This window comes from Ursus maritimus, unplaced genomic scaffold (assembly GCF_017311325.1).
Source record: "Ursus maritimus isolate PB19 unplaced genomic scaffold, ASM1731132v1 scaffold_19, whole genome shotgun sequence".
Classification (NCBI taxonomy): Eukaryota; Metazoa; Chordata; class Mammalia; order Carnivora; family Ursidae; genus Ursus; species Ursus maritimus.
Window position 1 is genome coordinate 36,273,146 of NW_024424341.1, and position 14,142 is coordinate 36,287,287.

General features: G+C 48.6%; 1 protein-coding gene across 1 annotated transcript in view; it reads left to right on the top strand.

Annotated features, from left to right (window-relative positions):
* The first annotated feature begins 6,403 nt into the window (after positions 1–6,403).
* Positions 6,404–14,142, top strand: part of ATP2C2 (ATPase secretory pathway Ca2+ transporting 2) — a 58,792-nt gene continuing 51,053 nt past the window's right edge. Inside the window, exon 1 of the mRNA XM_040634367.1 lies at positions 6,404–6,502. Within this exon, the coding sequence (XP_040490301.1) occupies positions 6,404–6,502 (99 nt within the window). The remainder of the gene's footprint in view (positions 6,503–14,142) is intronic.

Genomic DNA, 14,142 nt, shown 5'->3' on the forward strand with positions numbered 1-14,142 from the left:
AGCTCCTGGGGAGTGTTCCAGACAGTATTCTTGGCAGAGGCTGCCGGGGAGGTGCCCGTTCCTGGGGCCCGGGAGAGGGGCCTGCTTGGGGATGTAGAGAGAGAGCTAGGGGCCAGGGCTTGGTGGCCCTACCATGGTGTGTAAGGGTAGGGACTTTAACTGAGGAAAACGGGGTAGCACGGGGGTGGGGGGAGGGGAGCTAACTGTGCTGGGATTGAGGGCTTTTCCAGGATGCCAGGGATGTCAGTGCTAGAGCTGGGACCATCCCAGCTAAACATGGGTGGTCACCTCCGAGTAACCATGGGGAGCAGAAGCTGGTGAGTGGAGATATGGAAGGCCTTGGGCATTTTTGCCTCAGACTGAAATTCTCTGATTCTGGGTGACAGGTCTGAATGGTTTTGAATTTTTTTTTTCTAAGATTTATTTATTTTAGAGAGAGAGAGAGAGCAGACAGAGGGACAGAGGGAGAGGGAGAGATACTCTCAAGAAGACACCATGCTGAGCATGGAGCCCGATGCCTGTCTCAATCCCACGACCCCAAGATCATGACTTGAGCCAAAATCAAGAGTCAGCCACTTAACCGACTGAGCCACCCAGGCGTCCTGCTCTTGAATCTTTTAAATGAGAAGAGATTTTGAAGGAGAGTAAAATTTCTAACTGTAAGGCAGTCTGAAAAAGCAAAACAGTGAAAGGATCAGTAGTGTACAGCGGTTTGGGGTGAGGGAAGGTGGAGCACAGGGGAGTTTTTGGGCAGTGAAACCATCTGTATGATACTATGATGGTGGATTCCTGACATTCCACATTTGTCAAAACCCACAGAATATACAACACCAAGAGCCAACCCTAGTGTAAATGATGGACTGAACACACAGGAATCTTCCCTTTCAGCCATACCATGCATATGGAACCTTCTAGAAGGTTCCATGATTCTCACTGCCCGAGATCATTCCTTCTTCTTCTGGAAATCTTTTGGTAAGTAGCTTTATTCATGTGCCAGGTCTGAACAATTGTAGGCAAGAGTTCCCAGGCCTGTCCCAGCCAACGGGGAGGGTGTGTAGTAAGAGGAGCTGTGGCCTCTGTGCTATGTATTCACCTCTTGGGATTAAGCAAGTCCCAAGGCACACTTATTTAGCACCTGGTGTCCTGGTCCACGGGGCTGTGCCTGCTCCCTCCTTCTGAAACGAAGTCCCTCGGAAGCCCAGAAATGCCTGCAGCCGTAGGAAGTACTCAGCCAACGTTTCCCCTCATTTTGGCAAATGACTATGGAAAAAGTAACAAGGAGAGCGTGACCTGAACAGTGCCTGGAAATAGGCCGTGTGTGTGTGTGTGTGTGTGTGTGTGTGTGTGTGTGTTTAACCACAGTCTTGGTGCAAACGTGTGACTTGTTTCACATAAGCAGGTCTCACTGTGACAACACATGCTCAGCGCATTTTCACCCTGGGCCTTGGCTCTGTGCCTTCTCTCTGCGTGGAGTACTGTCCCTGTATTCACGTCTCACCTTATTCAGGCCTCTGCTCAATCGCTACCTCTCCTGCCTACACTAGCAACCAGAGCCCCACTCACTCTCCAGTCCCTACCCCGCCTAGAAACACACTGGGCGGTGGGGGGGGGGGCAGGTCAAACAACAGAAATTGATCCTCTCAAACCGAGGTGTGGGCAGGGCCGTTCTCCCTCCAAAGGCTCAAGGTGTGAATCCTTCCTCACCTCTTCTAGCCTCTGGTGGCCCCAGATGTGCTTTGGTTTGTGGCTACGTCCCTCCCACCTCTGCCCCATCTTCATGTGGCCTTCTCCCTGTGTCTGTGTCTTTCCTCTTCTATCTCTCTCTCTCACTCTAAGAGTTTTAAAAAGTTATTTTTAAGTAACCTCTACACCCAAAGTGGGGCTCAAACTCATGACCCCAAGATCACGAGTTGTACTCTCCACCGACTGAGCCAGCCAGCCACCCCCTCCTCTTCTGTCTCTTATAAGGAAGGACACCAGTCATTGGACTTACAGCATACCCAGTCAATCTGGAGATCCTTAACTTAATGATATCTTCAAAGACTCTTTTCCCAAATAAGGCTACATGCGCAGTTTCTGTGGGTTAGGATGCGACTTACGCCTTTGGGGTGGCCATTACTCAACTCACTACATTCGTTGCCTGACACTACGTTACACATCAATTTCTTTGCAGCCTATCACACCTACTAGGAGAGAAAATACAAAAGTGAGGGAATAGTCTTTTGTGTTCAGGGGTCCATGGCCGCATAAGAGGTGCTTCAAACTATTTGCTGAATGAATGAAATTAACTTCCCCTCCCTAAATTCCAATTTTTTCACCTATAAAATGATTATATTATTGTCTGTGTACATGGCCATTAAAAAGACAAACAGAATTGAGGGTTTACATAAGGAGCCATAACTTCAAACTCATTCTTAAAACTAAATGCACACCCACATGCATACACACGCCATACAATACCCTTTGTATGGTGTACCCTTTCGGAAAAGGATGCCTTCAAAATGCTAACCGTGTAATTTGTGAGTAAGGTTTATTACCAAATAAGTTTCAGGTGCCTTGGGATTGCATCACATCTTTCCAATAGGGTGTATTGTTGGGAGATAATTTATGGAAATGAAATGACACCACTTTCATATAGTGAATGAGAGTTGAAGAGTGTGACCTCATTGTTCAAGGTGCCCAGAGCAGATATTTCAGGAAAGGCTGGATGCTTTTGGCTGAGTCCCGCCCTTGACTCTCAATACCAGCCAAAGCACGGGCATCACTGTTAGAGCTACAAACTCAGAAGGTTTCCCAGCAAACCACCTTGCCTGACTTGATTCCTTCAGAGTAGACTCTAGAACTTGGCCAGCTGAGGGCAGAAAGAAAACTCTTGAAGGAAACAATCTTGAAGTCAGTGGCAATGATCATGGAATCCAAACAAAGTGACGGAGCTAAGAATGGATGTTCAAAAACAAATTTAAAAAGCAAGTGTGATTCTGGGGGAAAGTGGAGAACACACAACAACAACAACAACAAGACAAAAAAAAAAGGTTTATGTAATCAGATTAAATTACTAAGATTATGAAAAAAAGCAAAAGTTAGGGGAAAAAATGAAAATGAAAAACCTCCTTTACATTGTAAAAAGAAATAAAAATAGATGGTATAAATATTTGTCTCTATTACTGAAACACTTTCAGATTCCTGATGGGATGTTTATTCTGAAATCAAAGTAAAAGATGACAGCAAACAGCAGAATGCTTGCCTCAAAATGGCATGGAAATAAAACATGAATGAGGGTGATGGAAGTCAGTCTAATGGTAACAGCTATAACAATGTAGACACAATACATTTCCCCATTTTAAAGCAAATAATCTCAGATTAAGAATAAATTTCAATGGGCTACAGTTTATGAGAGAGACATACATCGAATAAATATTTGGGGGGAATTTAACATGTTGCGGGAACATTATCTACCATGGCAGACACTGAGCAGACACATAATGATGAAGATGTCATAGTCCCCTGCTCTCACAGAGCTTACGTGCTAGGGGGAAATGAAACAAGACAGATAAAAATAAGATACCAAGTTTAGATCGTGCAGACTTAAGCCATGGAGAAGAAACAGTGGCAACAGTAACTCTACAAAGTAGAATTTAAGGGGTATGTTTTAATGAGATACAGGAGGCATTAAACAAATACAAGAGTCATCATGAACAGGTAAATTATATGCACTAACCAACAGGGAAGCATAATACAAAAAGCAGAAATTCAGACATACAAGGAAATAAATGGACAGGAAAGCAATTAGACTGGGAAATTTTAAACTCTTCATTTTCTTCCTATGTCAGATCAAGTAGTCAAAAGTAAGGACATGAACAATGTCACCAGAAAGTTAGAATGAATAGATACAGAACTGATTTGCATAGAAGAGCGCACTTTACCAAAACCTTTACAAAGAATAGACCAACTTTTCTAGAGCCATTGAAATATTTACAAAAATTGCATAAAGACCAGGCGCAAAGTCTCAACACATTAAGAGAATTAGCAGACATGTATGCAGGCTAATCACAATGCAACAAAAATGAAAATTAAATAAACTTAAGCCTAAAGGTACCCATTCAGCTGCTTCCAGTCACATTACTTTAACTGCTTTCTCTGTGGCCCACTCCATTTTTATTTCTCATGCCAACAGGTCCAGGTCTTCCACAATAACCTCCACCCAGAGTTTCCTTCCTGAAAGCTTTTAAACCTGATCCACAAATTCTAGCCTTGACGTCTCTGAGCTGGAGCAGAGGCCACTGTGATGGGATCCAAGAGGTTGGGCTTAAAGGGAAAGGCACCTGGCCAACACATCACTCCCTGCTCATGGAGGCTGTACCCCCTGGAGCAACCACACCTGATTGACACCCTTGGGAGAACATGAAGTTCTATGCCAACAAGGTATTTTTCCTCCCTGGATCCAGTAGTATCTCAAAATCTTGGAATGCCAGTTGGAAAGGACCTGAGAAATAAATGAGCTGAGTTCCCATGTATCTTTTATATTAGTAATAAAATTTCCTAGGACCTACTATGTCAGGGACTAGATAGTACTATTAGGCAGTCTACCTATGCAAACATTACAGGACTGTGCGGTTGGTTCCGTGTGTCTCCCCTTTGCTCCCCCAAACCCTCTCTCCACCCTCTTGCCTTCTTCTTTGGATTCTCAGCCCAAGAGTCTGCATCTGTGGCTTCCATTCTGTTTCCCTCCACTGAAGTTCTCAGCTCCATACAGCTACCTTCTCAGGGTAACTGCTTCCTCCTGTTGCCTTCCAGGCTTTGGATGGTAGCGATCTCTCACTGTTGCTAATCTTGGGCAGCTGCACAATCCCTTCATGTTTCTCTGCACCCTGCCCACACCTTTGTAAGTAGGTTACCAAACTCTCCACAAATCACTCAGTTTGAAGGTGCCACCTGTTTCCTGCTGGCACCCTACTCAGGGGTAGGTAGTGCCACCCATTTTGTGGATGAGTAAACTGAGGTGGAGAGAAGTGAAGAAAGGTGCCCAAGGCTATGCATTTGGAAGGAACAAGGCTGAGATTAAAATCTGGACTGACTTGTGCCAGAATTTTGCTTTTTCTATTCTTAGGCCTTTGTTGAAACTGGTGGAGCCACGCCGCATGATGCTGGTAGCCCATTTTCTTTCAGTCAAGGGACAGAGGCAGGAGAAACAAGAAGGGCCAGCAGAACCACCTGTCAGTTGGAACATAGCTGAGGTAGACACACAGTGGGGAGTTGAGGTAGGTGGCATATATTTGCTCAAAAAGGGCAGCACAATTTAATGGACAAACACCCATGTCACATCCTATAGTTGTTATAGTTAAGAAGCCCACTCTATAGGTAAGGAAACTGAGATACAGCGAGGCACAGCCTTCCCCAAAGCCACCTCCTTACTAAGTGGCGGGTCTTGTTATGGATTCCAGTACCACGTGGAGCCAAAGCCCCTTACAGTTTCCAGACATCCACTTGGAGGCACATTCACGCATCTACTCTGGGAGCCAGTTGAGTCCGGCAACTTCCCTGTGATGATAATGATACCACCAACATACCCTCCATTTCACTAGGAAAGAAGTGCTATCAGGGTGGGTATTTTACAGATCCGTAAATTAAGACCCAGAAAATGTAAGACGCCTGGCCGAGGTCCCATGGTTAGCAAGTGCAGGAGTCCATTCTGGAAAGGAGAATGAAGGGCTCAGAGATCATCCAAGACCCACACGGAACCCACAGGGGGTGGGGGCCTCAAGCTCTCCTCCCCATCCTGAGATGCACTCCCAGGGCCCTCCCTGGGGGTGAGATCTTAGTCTTCAATTACAGGCAAGGAACCGCGGCTCCGAGGGGCCACGTGGCTCGTCCGGAGCCGCACAGCATCGGTAGGAGTGTGACTCAGCGCCTGTCGGCGGCGCTCCCAGCGCCTTAGGATTGACCGCACTCCGCTGCCCTCCTGAGAACCACCGCGAGTTCGTTACAGTCCAGCTCCCCGACCGGCTCCAGACCCAGTGACACAGGGTAAGGCGAGGTCCGGGAATCCGCATTTTCAACAAGCGTCCGCTCGCCCACTTCCACCCCACCCCTCGCTCCAGGTGATTCTTAGGATTGGGCAAGATTGGGAAACAGCCCGAGCTCTGAGACTCCGCAGCGAAGCCCGTTGCCCGCCCCCGGGGCGGGGCCAGGTGCGCCGGGTGCAGCCGGGCAGGCCGCTCCGCTCCGCCCCGGGGGCGGGGCCCCACCTGCGCCGGGCAGGTAGGCGGCTACCTGGTAACCCAGGCCTGGCCCTGGAGGTTTGGGCGCGCGCAGCCAGTCCCGGCCACGCTAGCGACCGAGGGACGCGGGCAGGAGCGGCTGTCGGCGGACGGGAGGCCGAGTTAGGGGGCTCCGCCTGGTCACGATGGTCGAAAGACGCTTCTCTCAGTTCCTGCAGAAACTCGCCTTCTCGGGCGCGGGCCACCTGTACGAGCCGCTGGAGAGGAGCGAGTTGGAAATCTTGGTGAGTTTGGGCGACCTGCCCCTCCGCCCCACCGCACCCCACCCTCCCCCAAGACCCCGTCCGCGGGCTGCGGGCTGCACTCCAGCAACTCGCCCTCCTGCCCCTGGCTCTAGAAAGAAGCCGTCTTCCTAGCAACGCCAGCTCGCGTTTCTGCCCTGAGCTGGGCTCGCGCCATTTAACCTCTTAGGACAGCCCATTTTGTGGATTTGATACTGAGGCAGAGAGAGGTTTCATGTGTCCCTTAAGACGCACCCAGCTATCAAACGACACAGCTAGGAACTTCACCTACGTTTCTCTGACCCCAGAGAATTTAAATTCCTAGGTCTCCGCACTCAGGCTGCTGTATGGATTTTTTTTTTTTTAAGTTACTTGAATTGGAAAAAAACAAAAAATTAAAGTGATGTAAAAAAAAAAAAAGCGCAAAACCAGAAACGCCTGGGGAAAATGCTTTAGCAATAATAGTAATAATGGTGGAAATCGGGTAAAGAGCAGCCAGGCCTCCCAGCTTTGCTTCCTACATCTTGAACAGTTTTGGAAAGCACTTAGGTTTGTATGTTGACTTTGCAACTTCCAGGGGACCCTCTAGGAGAAATCAACAGGATTATCAGGCCCCAGGTGTGGGAGGGTTGGGGCGAGGAGTTTTTCAGCGGCTGAAATGAAAAAGCTGTCCAAAAAAGCTCTTCCACTTGGTGAAGCCAGGGTCAGTCAGTGGATGACCCGGCGACTTTCTTCGTAGCTTTGTAAGAGTACAAGCTTTGCATCTTGCAGGATATGAGAGCAGAGAGCACTGAATTCCTGCAAAAGCATCTCGGGGACATGGCACGTTTTTTCTTTTCAGCCTAATCAGTCATTCAAAAATAAAATTCCCGAAAGAGTGCTTTGGGCGAGCCCAGGAGAATACAGCCTTGCCATGGCCGTCTGGGGAAGGGAAGCCTCCCAGTTAAATTTACTTTTTTTTTTTTTTTTTTAGATATTATTTATTTATTTGACAGAGAGAGACAGACAGCCAGCTAGAGAGGGAACACAAGAAGGGGGAGTGGGAGAGGAAGAAGCAGGCTTCCCACTGAGCAGGGAGCCTGATGCGGGGCTTGATCCCAGGACCCTGGGCTCATGCCCTAAGCCGAAGGCAGACGCTTAACGACTGAGCCACCCAGGTGCCTCCCCCCCCCCCAGTTAAATTTACTTTTTAATGGAAAAGATCAGATGGGAAAAAAAACTTGATTTAAACTATTTGTTGTCGTTCTTTGGGAGGAAAATTAGTCAAAACGGTTTGGTGGTATGATTCCTAAATATTTGTGCGTTAAAAAAAAATAGGGTTTTATATCTGAAGGTTAGCAGAATTCTGGGACTAGGGTGATAGGACCACAGGGCTGTGTAACTAGCAGTTCTCACATCCTCTGTTTCTGAAGTGACGTGTGGGTTCAAGACGGATTGGGTGTAGAGGTTGATTGTCTTTCTGAGATTGATTTCTCTACCTGCATGTCATGCCCTGAGTTCTGCTAAAGGAGTTTGAAGTCAGTTTGCCAATACTGTTGCCTTTTCTACGTTACTTTTTGTTGGTCTTTCTTTCTGACTTTTGTTTTTTTCGTCAAGCTGGGTCTTTTTCAAGCACCCCTGATGTATAGTTGATCATGATTAGATTTAATAAGATGTTCAGGTGTCCAGGTGTGCCAGGTGTGAGGGTGATGTAACATGACCAGAGATGCTGGGGTGAATTTGACCTCTGCACCAAAGTGGACTTCATTCCTCCAGATCTTTTCCGAGGGGTCCTCAAGGGAATGACAGGCCTTCAACCCGCCTGTAGGTATGTGGGGGGCTCACCCACTTGGTCGTGGACCTAGATGTTCTCGGAAGCACCCTGAAGGGTGCATGGTGGATGACGTGGCCATGGGGAGTGGAGGGGAGAGGGGGGACCCAGGTCGCAGGCAGCAAAGCCTGGGTGAAAAAATGTCCTGTCTCGGAAGGCTCCTGGGGCAAGCCAGGAGATTGCATGAAAGGAGCTGGGGGTGTGATGGGGGGGGGAGCGACCTGTTTCCCACCAGCTCAACTCAGAGACTGATCCTCCTTTGTTCTCATACTTACTTCCCCCCGTTTGAACCTTTTTTTGCCAAGAAGAATGGAAAAAGAAGCAAATGTGCTCACAGCGGTCATTTCTGCAAGAGTCGTCACTGTCTTTGAGGAGCGTTTGTTGAATGCGTTGTTCTGGGCAGCCCCCGAACCCCCCGCCACTTTGCCCAGCCACCTCACTTACGATACTAATTATTACCGAGAACTTGCTGTGTCTTCTTTTGGGTCTCTCTGTGCCGAGGTCAGTTTTATTATAATCATATGACAGATGAGGACATGGAGGCTCATAGGTGGGGCCAGGCGTAAGGGTACAGCGGTGTACAAAACAAAGTTCGTGGGGGAGGCCCCCACGTGATGGAGAAACCAAGAGATGTTGAATCGGAGATCCAGGGCTCTGGGATATCATGGGAACAAGAAAGCAGAGTGGCCAGGCAGGGGACACGTGGTCGAGGCGGGGGCCAGGGAGGACCCAGTTAGCGGCATCAGAGGCTGAATCTAAGCAGAGTGCTCAGGGCTCTGAAGATGCCTCGTTCTTGCCATATTTCCAGTGTCACGACAAGGAAGGGGTTTGAGATGTCCTCTTAATTCAACTACTGGAGTAAACCTTCTCTGTGTTAACCTGAATGGTGGGTGAGGAGAATGTTGGACCAGAAATTCCTGCTTTCCGATGACTCGGTGCCAACTCCAGGGAAGTTATCTTTGACCCTCAGAGCTGCCATCTCTTAACCGAGTCTGGTGCGGCTCCACCCCGTGCTGCCTTCCTGGTTGTGAACTGATTCATCCTCCTGGGGCTCTCCAAGGGGAAGATGGGGTTCCAGCAGACTCATGGCGTGGTCACCCATTCATTCAGCCCAGATTCACGGAGCATCTGCTGCGTGTCAGGCCCATGCTGCACGGCAGGGGTGGGGTGTAGAAGGAGATGCGCACACTCCCCGCTCTGCTGGTGGGCAGAGATGGGTACCAAACTTCAGAGCATGGCTGACTGTTTACCGGCAGGTATGCAACAGCCGGGAGGGGGAGGGATGTTTAAGATTCCTAAGAGTGGCAAAGACCAGGAGGAGCGTGCTGGGAGAGGGACAGAAGTCATGGCCATTCTGGGCAGAGGGGGTGAGGGGCAGGGGTGGCTGTGAGAAGGATGAGGTTGCAGAGGTGAACCACGAAAAGCCTCTGGGCCACCATGAAGAATTTGGGCTTTATCCCTAGAGCAGCGGGGAACTATTGGAGGGTTTAAATCAGGTCATGACAATCATTCACTCATTCACAGATGCACCAAACATTAGGAAAGCAATAAACAAAACAGACACAATCAGATTTGCATTTCCAAGAGATCACACCTGGGTTGCCGGAAGACAGTGCACAGGACGGACTTCTGAGACACACACACATCCTTCGTGTTTCTCAAAATACAGCAAGATAGGACTTCTTCCTGAAGCAACATACGGCAACCTTCCAGTGGTGTCTTAAATTGTTTGTATCAAAAGGTGACTTCAAGAAGTATAAACATAAAACCTGGAATAAATGTAGCTGTGTGCGTACAACGCAGCTCAAGAAATCAAACTAAGTTTATAGTAAAATCATAAAGTACAAATGTCGCAACTGAATTTTGACATGACTAGTGATTTTTTTTTAGAACTCAGCCACTGATGTCGAATGGTTATATTGGTTATCTGTTGCTGTGTAACCAATTACTCCAAAATGCAGTGGCTTGAAACAACAAATGCTCATCTCGTGGTTTCTCTTCGTCAGAACTCTGGGTGCAGCTCAGCTGGAAGCTCCTGGTTCTGGTCTCTCATGAGGTTGTTGTCCAGCTGTTGGCTGGGGCTGTGGTTTCATCTGAAGGCTCACGGTGTGGAAGGGGGGAAGGATTCACTTCCAAACTCATTCTTACGGTTGTTTGCAGGCCTTGGACCCTGACTCTATGGGCCCGTTTACAGAGCTGCCTCATGGCTCAGCAGCTGGCTTCCCCAAGAGCGAATGATCCAAGAGAGATTGAGAAGGCATCCATAAAAGCCTAGAAGCCACAGGCTTCTTATAACCCGACCTTGGAAGTGACATCCTATCACTTCTGCCGTGTTCTATTGATTAGAAGAGAGTCTAGGGGCTCCTGACTGGCTCAGTCGGTAGAACATGTGATTCTTGATCGCGGGGGTCGCTGGCTTTCTGTGGAGCAGATGGATGAGGTGGTCAGTGCAAGTGTTCCGCACGCTTCTTGGCTCACTGTCTGCCTTCCTTCGGTGAATGTAGTCGTTAAAAAAGAATAAATGAGAATTGTGTAAAATCCTTTGCATATGCCTCATCCAAAAAGTGATAGTTTTTATTAAAACTCTCGGTGCGATGCTTAGTTCAAAAAGTGACAGTAATTTTTATTAAGAATCTGTCACTGTCTTGTTGTCTGACTTGGGCTGCGCGTGCAGCCCTGTGCCCAGAGAAGAGCTCAGTGGTGGGGGCAGGACCGGCTCCATCATGTGCGGGCCCCAGTGCAAAAGGAAGACCAAGAATTTCAAGAGGACGACAGCAGGGCCTTGCGTGAAGCACACGGCCTTCTGAGCACGCCCGTGGGACTGGCCCTGCTGGGGGTCACTGGGCATAAAGTCAGTAGTCAGATATGCTAACAAGTTCTTCCTGTTTGCTCTCCCCCACTTCAGCCCCCACACAGACTATTCTTCTGGCTGTCCCCTGCTTTTGTCCATTCTTTCTGTAGATTAGCTTTTCTCTAGACACAGTCTGGTACCAGCATTCTGAGTCTTAACAAGCCCTCGGGTGGGTCTGATGCTCACTTGGGTTTGAGAACCACTGCTCTGAACAATTAGCTTCTTCATTCCTTGGACAGTCATCCTCCTGTTTGCCAGACCCTTTTGGAGGCACTGGAGATGAAGTAGTGAGTAAAACACTGACCCTACTGAGTGGAGCTTACAGTCTGGTGGGATAGACACATAGTTCTCAAATAATTTTAGTAGTATGTATAGAATTACAAAGGGGGATAAGCCCCATGAAGGAAAACACATGTAAAACAGGGACTGGACACAGCCTGTGTGTGGGGGAGTGGTGGGGACTTTACTGCTGCAGTAAAGACTTTACTGCTAAGTGTAATCCAGGGAGACTTCCTGGAGGAGGTGGCAGGGCTTTGGGTTGCTGAGACTTGTACTCAAGCTACTACAGATTTCTCCAAGCCAAGCTGGCCTCCCTCCTCTGATCTGGGAGGTATCTGACCAGGGGGATTCTGCAGAGTCTCATTCTTCAGTTTCAGGAATCCCCTTCCTGCAGCTGTCCCTCTCTCTGTCCCTCCCTCCCCCACATTCCAGCGTTGCAATGTGACTGATAGTTTTGCCTTCCTTGATCATTGAAATATGCTAATATTAGTTGCTATTCTTTGACTATCTTTTATGAACCAGGAACTATACATATTTTTCTTTCCTTCCCTCCCTCTTTTTCCTTTCTAAACTTTTTTTTTCTTCATAAGCCACAATAAAAATGTGCACAAGAGGGGATTCCTCCTCCATTGGGCACTTGTTTGCTCCCACTTTGCTCCTCGGTGGGGGGTGGAGGGAAGTACTGTTCATGTCTAATCAGTTTGCAGTAATCAGATGACTGTTTGCTTGGGGTTCCTGGCCCCTTTTGCTATGCGGTTCCTGAGAGGCTGACACCTGACCACTGACACCGGCAGCCCAGGCTACCTGCGTGCAAATTCTCCTCTGCCACTTGCCGGTGGTGAGCCCCCCTCCCCCAGCAAATTCCTTGGTTTTCTGTACAACGGGGTATTCACTGCAGTGATCCATTGTGGAAGGGAATGATTCAGTATGAGCAAAGCATTTAGGGTAGCCCCCGATCTCAGTAATTATTATTTACATACAATTACATAGTGTCTCTTTAAGAAAACAGACATAAAATCATACTGTGCACACCATCTGCAACCTCTCCAGCCTCTCCATGCCCCTGCAGTATATACAGATAGAGAACATTCTTCTTCACTGGCTACATAGGGGTTTCTATGTAACCCAGCCCCTACCGATGGGCATTTAGATGGTTTCCTCTTTTTTAATTTTTAGAAGAATGTTCCAGTGAACATCTATGGGTGCACCATGTTATTTTGAATCCTTAAAAAAAAAAAAAAAATCCCTGCGGAAATCTGAGGTTTGGGGAGTGCAGCAGGTTGCCCGGGGTTACACAGCTGTCCCGGGAATTGGGACCCCGGGCAGCCAATGTGTACTGGGTGCCAGAGTTCTCCCAACTCCTCCCGCTCAGCTTTCTCTTGCGTAAAGTTACCCACCTCCCCGTTGTAGTTAGTAAGTGTTTCACAGAGAGTCATGTGAAGGCTGTGTCAGTACCCTGTTTCTGTGGTTCTAGCGTCCGTGGATGGTCCCCGTCCGGATCGATTACTTGCCCATCTTCTAGTTCCGTTGCTCGCTCCTTTCTTCCTTGGTGTTCTGGGAGGAGGGAGAGCTGCCCCTCCGTGTGCTCATTCCTCCATCCATTCATGCATTCATTCGTTCGTCCATCTTACCGTGAACTCATGAGTTCCTGTTTAAAGAAGTGTGCCAACATTTGTTAACTGTTTTTATTTTGATGTCCCAGAAATGGCGAATAGGAGCTTCCACTGTGTCTTCTGGATTTTCTTCCCACTTGCCAGAGATGAGCGCCCCCAGCATGTCCCTGAGCATGTCCCTGCTTCCTGGCATCACAAGAAAGTCTGGGCTCATTTGATCGTTTCCCTGCCCCAACCCCGGAAGCAGGCATTTCTCCCAGGAGTCTTGGCTCTTTTTAGTAGAAGAACAGTCGTTATAAATCAAGCTCTGATAAAACTCAGTGTGTCCTCATGCTCCTGCGGTTTGTGGCTGCTGGGCCCTCCCAGGGGGTGGGGTGTGTGTATGTGTGTGCACACTGTGAGATCCGCGTTTATAGCTCTCTGTGTGTGTGCGTACTATAAATATATGCATCGATTCCATCCAATCCAGTGGCTACCACAAGGTTGGTGCCAGCTCTTTCTAGATCCATCACTCCCTTCCCCAGTGAGAGTGGTGGTATGTTTACTTATTGCACAATTGCCCTGCATGTACCCAGTCTCCTCCCCTTCCTGGTGGCCCCCGGTCACGTTGGCCACCACCTCGCTCAGGCATCTCCTCATCGGGTCCCTGACCACATTGGCCATCCAATGGCCACAAAAGATGTGTGCTCCGTGTGTCTTGTTCTGTCCTATGGGTAGTGTTTCGTTGGGTGGGGTCACACCGCCATCCCCCACACACAGATCGCAAACACTGCCTAGATAGAATTTCAGGGACTGGAAAATGCATCTGGAACCCAGGTTGACCTGAGGCTGGAATTTAAGAGCCCTGCCTCCGCAGTCCAGGGTGTGGGGATGTGATGATTCCCGTCTTACAGAGGAGACAGCCTCAGGGACGTCAAGGGCCTGGTGGAGGGTTGCACAGTTGGCAGCTGGGGGAGGTAGAAGAGAGCCCAGATCAGTGAGTCCTTGGGCAGACAGCACTCCCTCCACCCAGTTTGCTCATTCAGGACTGTTTCCCCTTAACATGAAAGAGTCCTGGGCAGGCCCCGTGGGGTTGCCTGCCTCCCTTCTC